The sequence below is a fragment of the Lepidochelys kempii genome, chromosome 1 (genome assembly GCF_965140265.1).
Source record: "Lepidochelys kempii isolate rLepKem1 chromosome 1, rLepKem1.hap2, whole genome shotgun sequence".
Lineage (NCBI taxonomy): Eukaryota > Metazoa > Chordata > Testudines > Cheloniidae > Lepidochelys > Lepidochelys kempii.
In genome coordinates, this window is record NC_133256.1 from 241,932,439 (window position 1) to 241,947,416 (window position 14,978).

The window sequence follows — 14,978 nt, forward strand, 5'->3', positions numbered from 1 at the left end:
ATGTTGTGTGTGACATGCCATTCATCTGGTTGCCTTGCACCTGCCCGGAAACAGGAGCGTTTTAGCAGATAACCTCAGCAGGACCTTCTCGCCTTGCCATGAGTGGTTGCTCCATCTGGAGGTGGTCAGCATAATCTTCCAGAGGTGGGGGAACTCCCCAGGTGGACCTGTTTGTGTCCAGGCAGAACAGGAAATGCCACATGTTCTGTTCAGTCTGCCGGATGGACAGGGGCTCCCTATCAGACACCTTTCTCATTCCGTGGTCGGGGGCACTGATGTATGCCTTCGCGCCAATGCAGTTGATTCTCAAGGTCCTTGTGAAGATCAAGCAGGACAGAGCAAAGATTATCCTAATAGCCCCTGTGTGGCCTTGCCAGCACGGGTTCAGCATGTTGCCAAACCTTTTGGTAGCTGCCCCGCTGCAGCTAGCCCTCTGGCCTTGAACCACAGCAGCGTTTTGCACCTGAACCTGGCAGTGCTGCACTTGATGGCTTGGTTGCTGCATGTCTTAAGTGCGGATGCTCGGCCCAAGTTCAGCAGGTCTTGCTGGAAAACAGGAAAGCCTCCACCAGAGCGACTTACCTGGCCAAATGGAAAAGGTTTACATGGTGGGCTTTGGAGTGGCGTGTACAAGCCAAGCAGGCCCCACTGCAGGAGATACAGTATTATCTGCTGCACCTCAAATGCCCAAGGTTTGTCCCTGTCGTCAATTATGGTCCACCTGGTCGCTATCTCTGCTTTCCCACTCTTCATTCCAAGGCAGGTTGATTTTTCACTCAGGCCTTGTCTACGCTACGAAATTAGGTCGAATTTATAGAAGTTGGTTTTGTAGAAATCGTTTTTATACCGTTGATTGTGTGTGTCCCCACAAAAATGCTCTAAATGCATGTAGTTGGTGGAGTGTGTCCACAGTACCAAGGCAACCGTCAGCTTCCAGCGTGTTGCACTGTGGGTAGCTATCTCACAGTTTATAGATTCATAGATACTAAGGTCAGAAGGGACCATTATGATCATCTAGTCTGACCTTGTGCACAGCGCAGGCCACAGAATCTCACCCAGCCACTCCTGAAAAACCTCACCTATGTTTGAGCTATTGAAGGCCTCAAATCGTGGTTTAAAGACTTCAAGGAGCAGAGAATCCTCCAGCAAGTGACCCGTGCCCCATGCTACAGAGGAAGGCGAAAAACCTCCAGGGCCTCTTCCAATCTGCTCTGGAGGAAAATTCCTTCCCGACCCCAAATATGGCGATTAGCTAAACCCTGAGCATATGGGCAAGATTCACCAGCCAGATACTGCAGAAAATTCTTTCCTGCGTAACTCAGATCCCACCCCGTCTAACATCCCATCACAGGCCATTAGGCCTATTTACCATGAATTTACCACAGTCTCTGCTGCCTATTTGAATTCTGGGTAGAAATCCCAGTGCCTGATGGGGCTAAAACATTGTCACGGTTGGTTCTGGGTATATATTGTCAGGCCCCCCTTCCCTCCCTCCGTGAAAGCAAGGGCAAACAATCGTTTTGCGCCTTCTTTCTTGAGTTACCTGTGCAGACGCCATACCACGGCAAGCATGGAGCCCGCTCAGCTAACCGTCACTGTATGTCTCCTGGGTGCTGGCAGACGCGGTACTGCATTGCTACACAGCAACAGTTTATTGCCTTTTGGCAGCAGACAGTGCAGTATGACTGGTAGCCGTCGTTGACGTAGTCCAGGGTGTTCTTTTAACCGACCTCGATGAGGTCAGGGGTGCCTGGGCAAACATGGGAGTGACTCAGCCAGGTCATTTCCCTTTTAAGTTTCGTCTCATGGTGATTCAGTCCTACTGGCAGTGCACTGTCTTTTAATCTGCAGCCTGCAGAAGACTATGGCCAGCAGTCATACTGCACCGTCTTCTGCCGAGCACCCAGGTGATGACGATGGCTAGCGGTAGTACTGCCCAGTCTGCCGCCAGCAAGGTGTATAAAGATAGATGAAGTGGATCAAAACAAGAAATAGACCAGATTTGTTTTGTATTCATTTTCTCCTCCCTCCCTCCGTGAAATCAACGGCCTGCTAAACCCGGTTTTGAATTCTATCCTTGAGGGGGCCATTCTGTTTCTTGAAAACCCGCCCCTTGGTTGACTCTAATTCCCTGTAAGCCACCCCCCCCATCCCCCCGGCTTCTATCACAAGCTTGCTTGCAAAGCAAATAGTAACTATCATTTAAAAAACATGTATTCTTTATTAATTGATTATAAAAAAAGGGAGATAACTCACAAGGTAGCCTGGATAGGGTGTGGGAGGAGGGGAGGAGGGAAGGAAAAGGCCACTTTAAAACTTGTTGAATGCCAGCCTTATGTTGCTTGGGCTGTCCACTGGGGTGGAGTGGTTGGGTGCCCGGAGCCTCCCCAACCCTGCGTTCTTGGGCGTCTGGGTGAGGAGGCTATGGAACTTGGGGAGGAGGGAAGGCAGGTAAGGAGGGGCTGCAGCGGTGGTCTGTGATCCTGCTGCCGTTCATGAACCTCCACCAGATGCTGGAGCATGTCCGTTTGATCCCACAGTAGCCCCAGCGTTGCCTCCTCTGATCTTCCTGCCGCCACCTCTCCTCACATTCATCGGCCACCGTCCTGTACTCTGGTATTGTGTCCCTCCACACAGTTCTGTCAGTACCGGATGACTGCGTGAGCTCAGAGAACATGTAATTGCGCGTGCGTTTTTTTTCATCGCCTTATCTGAGAGAGCCTCTGGGATGGAGGAGGGAGGCTTGAAACATTTGCAGCTGCTGGAGGAAAAAAAGGGAATGAAGTGTTTAAAAAGATACATTTTACAGAACAATGGCTGTACTCTTTCTCGGTGAACAACACTATTCACCTTTCGGAGCACATGAGATTTTGGTACAAGGTCGCATTTTGCATCTTATGTTGAGTGTCTGCGGCTTTGGTGTTAAAGATCACACATGCAGGGCTGGGCAACAGAATTCGGCTTGCAGGTGGCCATGGTAAGCCATAGTCTTTTGCCTTCTGCAACCTTCATAACAGCAGCCCCCTCCTTTCCCATACCAAGCAAAGCCTGTTGAGTTGGCCATTTACTGCTGCACTTTTCCTGTTAATGTGCAGCAGCAGAAACCAAACTAACTCACTCCCTCCATCCAATTCTCTGGGATGATCGCTTTTCCCCTCCCCCCACCGCCTGGCTGGTATCAGGGAAGATCCCTGCTAGCCAAACGCAAACAGCTCAGCACCAGTGCGCCCCCCCCCCCCCCACGTGGCTAACTGCTACAGGCAAACAGCCCAGTAGGAACGTCCACCTCTGAATGTCCCCTTAATCAAATTCCCCTATTTCAACCAGGTTACCATGAACGATATCACTCTCCTGAGGATAACACAGAGATTAAAAAACGGATGTTGCTTGAATGCCAGCAAACATTGGGACCATACGCTGCCAGGCTTTGTCATGCAGTGATACCAGATTACTTGCTACTAGCATGGCGTGGTAAAGTGTCCTATCATGGAGGACGGAATAAGGCTGCTTTCCCCAGAAACCTTCTGCAAAGGCTTTTAGAGTACCTCCAGGAGAGCTTCATGGAGATGTCCCTGGAAGATTTCCGCTCCATCCCCAGACACGTTAACAGACTTTTCCAGTAGCAGTACTGGCCACAAATGCATCCCAAGTCCTCAGGGCTACTTAATCATTAAAAAACGCTTGCTTTTATAACGTGTATTATATTTAAAAAGGTACACTCACCAGAGGTTCCTTCTCTGGCGTCGTTGGGTTGAGAGGGTATTTCAATCAGGGTGATAAAAAGATCCTGGCTGTCGGGGAGAACGATGTGCTGTGTGCTCTCCCCAAGCTCATCGTCGTCCTCATCTTCCCCATCTGCAAAATCCTCAGCCATGGCAGAGTTTCCCATCCTCGGAGTCCACAGACAGAGGTGGGGTGGTGGTGGCGGCCCCCCCTAGAATTGCATGCAGCTCAGCGTAGAAGCGGCATGTCTGGGGCTCTGTCCCGGATTGTCTGTTTGATTCTTTGGTATGCTTGCCTGAGCTCCTTAAGTTTCACATGGCACTGTGTTGCGTCCCTGATGTAGCCTCGGTCCCTCATGGCCTCTGAGATTTTTTTGAAATGTTTTGGCATTTCGTCTTTTGGAACCTAGTTCTGATAGCACGGATTCCTCTCCCCGTACAGCGATCAGATCCAGTACCTCCCGTTTGGTCCATGCTGGAGCTCGTTTTCGATTCTGGGACTGCCTGGTCACCTGTGCTGATGAGCTCGCCTGGCCAAACAGGAAATGAGATTCAAAAGTTCCCGGGGCTTTTCCTGTACACCTGGCCAGTGCATCAGAGTTCAGAGTGCTGTCCAGAGTGGTCACAATTGTGCACTGTGGGATAGCTCCCGGAGACCATTACCTTCGAATTGTGTCCACACTAACCCTAATTCAAAACGGCGATGTCTCTTTCAGCGCTAATCCCCTTGTTGGGGAGGAGTACAGAAATCTGTTTTAAAAGCCCTTTATGTCGAAAAAATGGCTTCATTGGGTGGATGTGTGCAGGGTTAATTCAGATTTAATGCTGCTAAATCCGACATAAACTTGTAGTGTAGACCAGGCCTCACAACATGACGGCCTGTTTTTTGAAAGGCCTGGAGCATCACTATTACATGTCTGGGATCCCATCCCTCCCTGGGACCTGAATCTTGTGCTGTTGAGACTCATGGGGGCTGTTAGTTGCAGTGGCAGGCAGAAGGAAAGGTCGCCCAGTGTCTGCTCAGAGGATTTCGTCCTGGATTAAGGCCTGCATTCACCAGAGTGATGAGCTGTGAAAGGTGCCTCTGCTGGCAGTCGTGATAGCACACTCAGGGCACAAGCATAGTCAGTGGCCTTCCTGGCACAGGTACCAATCCAAGAGATCTGTAGAGCTGCTACCTGGTCGTCTGTCCACACGTTCATCTCTCATGATGCACTTACCTAGCAAGCTCGAGATGACGCTGGCTTTGGCAGATCAGTGCTGCAAGCTGCAAGACTGCACTCCAAGCCTACCTTCATGGACACTGGCTTGTGGTCACCTAGAATGGAATCAACATGAGCAAGCACTCGAAGAAGAAAAAACGGTTACGTACCTTTTCGTAACTGTTCTTCAAAATGTGTTGCTCATGTCCATTCCATTATTCGCCTTCCTGCCCCTCTGTTGGAATTGGAACAGCAAGAAGGATCTGAGAGGGCGTAGGGCTAGTGGCGCCTGATATACCAACACGTGAGTGCGGCACTCACGGGCGCCCCAACTGGCCCTACAGATACTGCTAAGGCAAAAAAATTTGATGACCATGCACATGGGCATGTGCTCACGTAGAATGGAATGGACATGAGCAACACCTCTCAAAGAACAAGAGTTACAAAAAGGTAGTAACTGTTTTCCCTCACCTTACCAGATTATCTGCGTTGTTTTAAATGCAGTTTTGCCTGACACATACTAGAAACTGTACCTCAAATGAACAATCTGCTAATATGTGTCCTGCTCATTTTCAAGTGCATCTGAAAATACGAAGGCCTTGTCTACATACACAAATTGTACCACTTTAAAAAGGGTAATTTTTAAATGTTTAAAATATTGAAAAGGGTAAATGGGATGATCTGGATAATTATAGGCTTGTCAGTCTGACATTTATCCAGGGAAAGATAATAAAGCAGCGAATATGGGACTCTATTAATAAAGAATTAAAGCAGAGTAATGTAATTAGTGCCAATCAACATGGACTTACAGAAAATAGATTCTTTCAGACTAACTTGATACTTTTTTTGATAAGATTACAAGTTAGATAAAAATAAGTGTTGATGTAATAGGTTTATATTTCTGTAAGGCATTGGACTTAGTATCACATGTTTCGATTAAAAAAAAAAAAAGCAACCCCAGAACTACATAAAATTAACACACATGAAATAGATTAAAAGATAGCTAACTGATAAATCTCAAAAAGTAATTGTAAAGGGGAATCATTGAATGGGTGTTTTTAGTGAGGTCGCAGGAATCTGTTCTTGGGCCTAGTCTAACGTTTTTATTAATTATCTGGAAGAAACCACAACATCATTACTGATAAAGTTTACAGATGTTGCAAAAATTTGGTGAGTGGTAAATAATGAAGATTACAGGTCACTGATAGAGCAATCTGGATGGCTTGGTAGACAGGACACAAGCTAATTGTGTTTTTTAATATGGTTAAATGTAAACGTGTACATGTAGCAGCAAAGAATGTAGGCCATATGTACAGGAGGAGGGACTCTATCCTGGGAAACAGTGACTCTGATTTTGATCAGGAGCTTCCAGTATGATGAGGTGGGCAAAAGGGCTAATGTGATCCTGGGGTGCAAAAATTGGGGAATCTTGAGTAGGAGTAGAGGGGCTATTTTACCTCTCTATTTTACTTTTTATTTTACCTGTTTTACCTCTCTATGGCACTGCTGGAATATTGTGTCCACTTCTGGTGTTGACAATGGAAGAAGAAGGTTGAAAAATGGGAGCAGGCTCAAAGAAGAGACACAAAAATGACTAAAGGATTAGAAAACCTGCCTTATCGTGATTAGACTTAAGGCGCTCAATTTGTTCTAGCTTAACAAAGAGAACGTTAAGGGTTCCTGTGGAATGGAAGTCTGGCATTAGTTGAGTGCTCAGAGCATTCTTTATCCAAATGCATCAAGAAACGAGGTCCAGATTTCTTTGAATTCAAATAATCATTTTCCATGTTGATAAGCTATTTCTTTTGCTGCTAATTCAGACCAGGTTCAAATACCACTCCTCTGTTCTGGGCAGAAGCCTACTCCTCTATTTTTGTAAAATCATGCACATGATAATAATTGTTGCCCTTGAGTCAATGTCTGTGTGGTGGAGTTAAACCCAGCATACTAGGTACAATTACCTAGGATATAATTTTCAGCTGAGGCTAGGTTGCTGAAGCAGAGCCCTATTTTCACTCTTGTGTCCCCCTCTTTTTGCAGCTGACTGTTGGACAGTCTCACAACACATGCATCAGAGTTCCTTTTTCTTTATTAAAGCACCAACAAATATGCAAGGACAAGGCCCCCATCTTGCACAACCTTTGTGGCACCCCGTAGATTTGGAATAGAATCTTTTGCTATATCAATCAGAGCCTGAGATCCACGGGAGCATTTTTAACACTCCGTAACATGTTCTGCCATTGGGGTTCTTTTAAAGGCTGTGATAACTTCCCTTGCAATGCTTTCACAAAACTCCAGACCAATAGAGTTCCTCTTTGTTAGTAAAGCATGCATTGTGGACGTGGGCCTGGAAGTTTATGAAGCTGTACCCAGTAGCTCTGGGGCCTCTGGCAGTCTTAGGACATCCAGACCAAATTGATACATTAGTAAGTGTTGTAAGTACTGTCACTCTGCTGAAGGTGGCAAATGAGATAGTTGTTTTAGTGTTAGAAAAGAGAGAGCCCTCATCCTTGAGGAATTGGGAAATGCATATAATTCTCTTGCTCAGCTAGTTCTTCCAAATTATATTTTTTTTCCCCAAATTTGCAAGTCTGGGTTACCCTAGATATATGCTGTTGTATGATGGTGAGGATGAAATTGGTACTACTTAGTTAGGATAGCCCAGACTTCTCATGGTTGCTACTGTAGGCACCTTATTTTTCTCCATCAGATGAAAAGAGGAACCCAGCAGACCTGCAAGGGGAATTGGATGCATCGGTACCCACCCATGTGGGTATAAGTGTGTCTGCATTTTGGAACCAGTTTTCACCTGTAACACGATAAAAGCATAGTAATAATTTGGGGTGTCTGGGAACTCAATCCCCCCTATCCACTTAGCTATAGGGAGTTGGAATTTAAGTGTTAGTAGCGGGCATTGACCAGGACTCCAGAGAGAGGCTCTAATAATGTTGTTGTTAACTTCTCTAAAATAAGATGGGGGGGAGGGGAGTATATACAAGTGGGCCACTTAGAATACAGGGAAGCCTTGGCAGAATCTTTTTTATTGTATGTACCCTTCTTCACAGGCTCAGGGAAAGAGGATGCCACCGATTTGTATCATTAGATACTTGAGAGAGTACAGGATTTAAATGTACCTTTACTAGTTCTTAATATTTCTTGGTACTTTCATATCTAGGTATTTGATTGCATCTATGACAGTTTCATTGAGAAAAAGCCTTGCCAGATGACAACCAGGAGATTGCCATAAATTTTTAACAATGAGGGTAATTAACCATTGGAACAGTTTACTGGGAATTGTTGTGGATTCTACCATTACTGGCAAATTTTAAATCAAGATTGGATGTTTTCTAAAAGATAGATGCTCTATGAAATGTTTTGGGGAAATACCATGGCCTGTTATACAGGAGTCAGACTAGATCACAATGGTCCTTCTGGCCATGGACTTTATGAATCTATGAACTTCCCTAGAATAGATATAGTTATACCAGTATAAATGGGCTTGACTGGTAGAGCTTCCACCTGTAATGAGTAGAGGAGTAAGCTATACCAAAATAAGCATGCATAACTATGTCCACCTCCAGGGTTGTTCCGGAGTAGCTATCTCAGTTAGAGGGTTAATTTTTCATCAAAATAATTGTAACCGTAACAAAAACTGTGTATAGGCCAGGCCTAAGTGTCCCATTCAATAAAGAACATGATGTAAAGTCATTAACTTGCAAATTTGGGGTGTCACATAGCAGAAGCTTGTTGGCTCTCTGAAGATTAGAGGGCTCTGAAACAATGAGATTATTTGCAACTGCAGGTGTTCCTCTTAAGTAGGTGGTGGACATGGGCACTAATGTTACTCATTTTTATGTATTGGATGAAAGGGACAGTGGTCACCCATCCACGCAATTCCACCATCAATGGATTTGCAAAATAAACAAACCTGTTCTTTCCCTCGGCGCCCCCCCCCCCCGCTGTTTTCCACTAGATACATAGTTTAAGGTTGGAGGAGACTATATTAGATCATCAAGTCAGACCTCCTGCGTATCACCAGCCCTTACATTTCACCCAGTCACTCCTGTGCTGAAGCCAATAACTTGTGCTAGTGTTTGGCTAAAGCATATCTTCCTTAAAGGCATCCAGTCTTAATATAAAGAGTCCAAGAGATCGAGAATCCACCACTTCCCTTGCTATTTTGTTACAATGGTAAATCATCTTCATTGTTAAAAATGTGCCTGATTTCTAACTTTCTAGTTTGCTTTTGTCTGACTTCAGCTTCCAGCTATTGGTTCTTATTATGCATTTTTCTACCATCCTGAGTTGGTTAGCAAACACTGGTACGTGTTTAGTTTAGATAATCTGTTGCCTGTAGCTATGAGTGTTGATGGTTTAATAGTCCAGATAGCTATGAACCTTTACATGACTGGTCATTTTAAGTTGACACAGCTGGTTGACCAGCTAGACAGCTCTTGCTTTGATTCTACTGTGCATATTTGTAGCTGAATGGCTGCCTATGCTTGCTGTACATCTGTTTCAGAACCTTTTGGATGATGTGGAGGAGTTTCACGAGCGTGCTCAAGAAGCCATGATGGATGAGATCCCAGACTCTTCCAAGCTGCAAATGTTGATAGACATGGGCTCTGGCCTCTATGTGGAACTTCCGGAACTGCCCCGGCTAAAGCAAGAGCTGCAGCAGGCACGTTGGCTGGATGAGGTGAGGTTGACTCTCTCGGACCCTCAGAGGGTCACTCTGGATGTGATGAAGAAGCTGATTGACTCAGGTGTGGGGCTGGCACCACATCATGCTGTAGAAAAGGCCATGGCTGAGCTGCAGGAGCTGCTTACAGTGTCCGAGAGATGGGAAGAGAAGGCCAAGGTCTGCCTGCAGGCAAGGTGAGCATTCACTTGGTAGCTATACTGTGTGATAAAAGTCCTCTTTAGTTCGAAGGAGAATGTCCCCTTAAGTGAATATCCTGTCTGTCTTAGGAACGTAGTGATGAGCGGGGCTGTGAAAATCTAGCCAGTTTCTTCACTGTTTGATACTGTCTGTCTCACTAAGTTTTTAAACTGAAGGTAGTGAACTGTTGTAGTAGAGATGATGACCTCTTGGGGTTGGCAGTGGCCCAGGGAGGTGACCTAAGCATTCCCAGAATGACTTTGCTGCTGTTTCTTTACGGTCGTGAGATTGTCACCACCACCAGCTTCCTGTCAAGGTCATAAGATAGAATTTGAGGTCAGTTGCTGATGCAGTGTTCTCTGACCTTAGTGGTGAATAGGCCATCAACTTTCTCATCTCTGCTGGCATTTAGTAGTGAACAGCCCCCTCCAAGACCAGCGCTGTGGTATCTTGCACTAGTGTAGTGATACAGCGGCCCTGCCACCTGACCTCACTTCACTGACACTTTGTTGAGATATAAGGCTGGAATCAGGTTTTTCCTTATGCTAGACCACGACAAAGTATGATGGCCCTGGAAAGCATTGTGAATGAAGCAAAGAACATCCCAGCTTACCTGCCCAATGTATTGGCACTGAGAGAAGCCCTGCAACGAGCTAGAGACTGGACAGCCAAAGTGGAGGCCATTCAGGTAGGGCTAATAGCAGGCAGTGGAATCTGTTGGACTGTGCTCCTTTCTCTTAACGACTCTGTCCTTGAAGGAGGTCAGAGAGGAAGGGAAGCTTATTTGAACTTTTAAACTTGCTTACCTTGTTCTTTCCGTGTTTTAACTCTTTGCTCTTCGTTCTGGGCTGCCATCTGTTCCCGCATGGGAAACCTGTTCCTTTCTTTTCTGCTTTCCTATAGGCATCCCACTATGAACCACAAAGGCCATTAGTTTTCTCAATTGGCCCAAATGCATCTCTGTACAAGGCCCTTATTTGGTTTTAATATTGTTTGGTCTACAAATTGCCACAGGAGATGGTATAGCTGTGATGCAAGACTTAGTATATCCTGGTGTCCAAGTCATTGAGCCTGACTGTGCAAAGGATTTTTTTAAAATTTTGATTATTCCACATGTATTTAGTGTTTTCATAAGGTGCCAGATTTGACAGCCCTGGAGACTGAAGTCTTCTGTCTACAGAATAGGTACAACATGAGCAACAGAAGTCTAAGTGTCCCTTTGGCACTACCCTACCTATGTGCCTCAGCCTTGGCTAAGAGGGGTCACCTTTAGGGAAGAGAAGGGAGTTGTCTCCATGGTCCATGCAGTTCTTGACCTCTGGGCTGAGACTGCCATTGGTGGTGGTGCTGTGTTTTTGATGCAGTCACATGTTTACTGGGAGGTAGACTGAGAACTATCAACTCATTTCACATGGGCTACTGAGCAACGATCAGCTAGTAACTTTGGGTTACTATTAACCTGGTTGGCTTTGAACAAGCAACTGAGATGAAATGGCGTCTGATTACTAGTTCCCTGAGCCAGCCAGTTCCATCAGAGATTATCCATTAAATGGGAAGTTTATATTACACAGGAATAGCTATCAAAATATTAATCAGATGTGGGGTGGGTTTCAGGGCAAAGTTTGGTCAATGACTAAGTTTAGTGCTGGAGTTCTGTGGTTCAGAGTATTGTGTTCTACCCCAGAACTGTAGCAACTATGCCTATCTGGAGCAGCTGGAGAGCTTGTCTGCAAAAGGCCGTCCGATACCCGTACGTCTTGATGCCTTGCCACAGGTGGAGTCACAGGTAGCAGCAGCCCGTGCCTGGAGGGAACGCACGGCAAGGACTTTCTTGAAGAAGAACTCAAGCTACACCCTGTTACAGGTGAGCAACAGTCAGTTATATATCAGAGGCGGGAAATTGGCTTTGACGTCCCTCTGCAACCTTGGAAGTGGGCGTATGAGTTATAGGTTACCCTTCCGTATGAAGGTAGGGTCAAACAGAAATTTCAGTTCCACATGAAGGAGGGACATGGTCACGTACAGTCTCCTTTGGGTGAGTTTGTGTACTGAGGGTTTCTGCTATTACTGTTAAGGAGGTGGAGTAGAACTCGTGCTTTGTGGCAAGAAGGAAAAAGAGTTTATTCTATGATGTATAATCATTCCATAGTATATTGTTCTCATCTGTGCTCCAGTGCCTTCTATCGGTTCATCTGACTAGTGTCCTTGGGTTTTACATTGCTTCCTTTGTGTTTACAGGTTCTGAGCCCCCGGAATGATATTGGGATTTATGGAAGTAGTAAGAATAGACGGAAGAGGGTGAAGGAGTTAATGGAGAAGGACAAAGACCTTGATCTGGAATCCCTGAGTGAACTGGAGGATGGTCTGGAGGAAGCCAGGGACACTGCATCTGTGGTAAGGAGCTGTGTAAAAGGGCTGGTGTCTTCTGCAGCTTGGGGGCTTTTGAGAGATCCTGTCTGTATTTTAACCACTACTAGCTCACTTGAATTTAAAGTCCAGCCTGCTAAGTGTTCTTGTCCTTGTGGAAATTTTGAGGACCATTACATGAATCCCACTAAAATGAATATCTTAGTATTAGGCCTGATAAAAGCAGTTCATGTGTGTTAGGGATGTTTTAAACACATTTGGACAGTGGGAGAAGAGGGAAGTACAATTCAGAGAAAATATGTTGGGGTAGAATGGGGGTTTGCTAAGGAAAGCTTCAATTGAACAAGGGTTAATAAATTCACCATTTATGTTGAATGGTGGGGTTCCATTCACCTTTCATGTACATAAACTGAAACCTTTTTGAAACCTGAAAAGAATGAGCTCCCACCACCCACAAAAAGCAACGTGAAAAAGACGTCATTCGATTTGACCCTGCCATGCGCCAAACTGAACTAAGTTCTACCCAAACAATGTCGCCTTCAGAAACTACAGTTAAAGAAGCAGACCTGTTTAAAGCAAAATGTTGGTGCAAGTAGATGAAGTATTTGAGAAGTTTTTTTCCCCCCATTTGGTAGGGATGTGCAGAATTTTCCTCACTAAGGGCTGTATAGCCACTTACCAGTAGATGAGGTCGTCACATTATTGATATAAGGAGACCGTTATGGTTTCTCTCAGATCTTTAATGCAGATGGCAGCCGTTATGTTCTAAAAACCCTCTTACGTATGTATGAAGCTATTCCGTTCTCCTCCCACACAAACTTCAAAAATAGGGTTGAATCACTTGTTGCCTGGTACTAGTCTTCTTTGGGAGGGAGTGGGGAAGGGAGAGGAGAGTTGGTGGGGTATTTTTTTGGTTTGGTTTTTTTCAATTGAGAAAAATGTTATGCAAGACAAATCCATAGTGAGTGGATGATACCAGAAATTAAAGTGAGGGCCCAATAAACATCATCTAGATTTCCTTCCTAAAGGAGTGAGGAAAATTGGCACAGGCTGAGAGCCTGCAGTTATGCCGCTTCGTATGCGTGATCATTAAGGCTAAGATTTAATCATGGGTAATTTTAGTGAAAGTCATTGACAGGTCATGGGCAAGAAACAAATTCACAGCCATGTGACCTGTCCATGACTTGTACTATTCCCCAGACTAAATCTTGAGTGTTCTGGGGGTGCAGCTGCTGCTCTGGAGGGAGGGCTCTGGGGTGCCCACTGGTGCTGTGGGGGGTGGAGTGGCCCAGGGTTGCCACTGCTGCTGGGGGCAGGGCTGTTGTAGCTGGCCCCGGGGCTGCTCTGGCAGCCCTCGGGTCAGTCGCACCTGCTGGCTGCAGAAGTCATGGAGGTCACAGAATCTGTGGCTCTGTGACACACTCGCAGCCTTTGTGATCATCCATCAAATCTCAAGTTCAGCATGGTTAGACCATGTCTTTACTTGGATGAGAGACGCTAAGGAACACCCTGGTGCTATAGGGAAGGATGGTGGTGATTTCAGTAGGTGATGCTCTCGTCTCTGAAAGAGAAGGAGTACTTGTGGCACCTTAGACTAACCAATTTATTTGAGCATAAGCTTTCGTGAGCTACAGCTCACTTCATCGGATGCATTCAGTGGAAAATACAGTGAGATTTATATACACACAGAACATGAAAAAATGGGTGTTTATTATGCACACTGTAAGGAGAGTGATCACTTAAGATGAGCTATTACCAGCAGGAGAGTGTGTGGGGGGGGGACCCTTTGTAGTGATAATCAAGGTGGGCCATTTCCAGCAGTTAACAAGCACGTCTGAAGAAAAGGAGTACTTGTGGCACCTTAGTGAGCTATAGCTCACGAAAGCTCATGCTCAAATAAATTGGTTAGTCTCTAAGGTGCCACAAGTACTCCTTTTCTTTTTGCGAAGACAGACTAACACGGCTGTTACTCTGAAGCACGTCTGAGGAACACTGGGGGTGGGGGAGGGGATAAACAAGGGGAAATAGTTTTACTTTGTGTAATGACTCAACCACTCCCAGTCTCTCTTCAAGCCTAAATTAATTGTATCCAATCTGCAAATTAATTCCAATTCGGCAATCTCTCGTTGGAGTCTGTTTCTGAAGTCTTTTTGTTGAAGAATTGTCACTTTTAGGTCAGAAATCTAGTGACCAGAGAGATTGAAGTGTTCTCCGACTGGTTTATGAATGTTATAATTCTTGACATCTGATTTGTGTCCATTTATTCTTTTACGTAGAGACTGTCCAGTTTGACCAATGTACATGGCAGAGGGGCATTGCTGGCACATGATGGCATATATCACATTGGTAGATGTGCAGATGAACGAGCCTCTGATTGTGTGGCTGATATGATTAGGCCCTATGATGGTGTCCCCTGAATAGATATGTGGACACAGTTGGCAACAGGCTTTGTTGCAAGGATAGGTTCCTGGGTTAGTGGTTCTGTTGTGTGGTGTGTGGTTGCTGGTGAGTATTTGCTTCAGTTTGGGGGGCTGTCTGTAGGCAAGGACTGGCCTGTCTCCCAAGATTTGTGAGAGCGATGGGTCGTCCTTCAGGATAGGTTGTAGATCCTTGATGATGCATTGGAGAAGTTTTAGTTGGGGGCTGAAGGTGACAGCTAGTGGCGTTCTGTTATTTTCTTTGTTGGGCCTGTCCTGTAGTAGGTGAGTTCTGGGTACTCTTCTTTAGGTTGGGGGGCTGTCATTACACAAAGTAAAACTATTTCTCTTTGTTTATTTCTCCCACCCCCCCCCCCCCACACACAGT

At 45.5% G+C, this 14,978-nt stretch overlaps 1 protein-coding gene across 8 annotated transcripts in view; it reads left to right on the forward strand.

Annotated features, from left to right (window-relative positions):
* KDM5A (lysine demethylase 5A) overlaps nucleotides 1–14,978 on the forward strand; it is a 95,194-nt gene that overhangs the window by 48,816 nt on the left and 31,400 nt on the right. For all 8 annotated transcript variants that reach the window (XR_012155918.1, XM_073320852.1, XM_073320910.1 and 5 more), the window contains 4 exons: nucleotides 9,447–9,802; nucleotides 10,356–10,494; nucleotides 11,491–11,670; nucleotides 12,045–12,200. Coding sequence is in view for 7 of the 8 variants with exons in the window: in XM_073320852.1 (XP_073176953.1) it covers nucleotides 9,447–9,802; nucleotides 10,356–10,494; nucleotides 11,491–11,670; nucleotides 12,045–12,200 (831 nt within the window). In the remaining variant the exon portion in view is untranslated. The remainder of the gene's footprint in view (nucleotides 1–9,446; nucleotides 9,803–10,355; nucleotides 10,495–11,490; nucleotides 11,671–12,044; nucleotides 12,201–14,978) is intronic.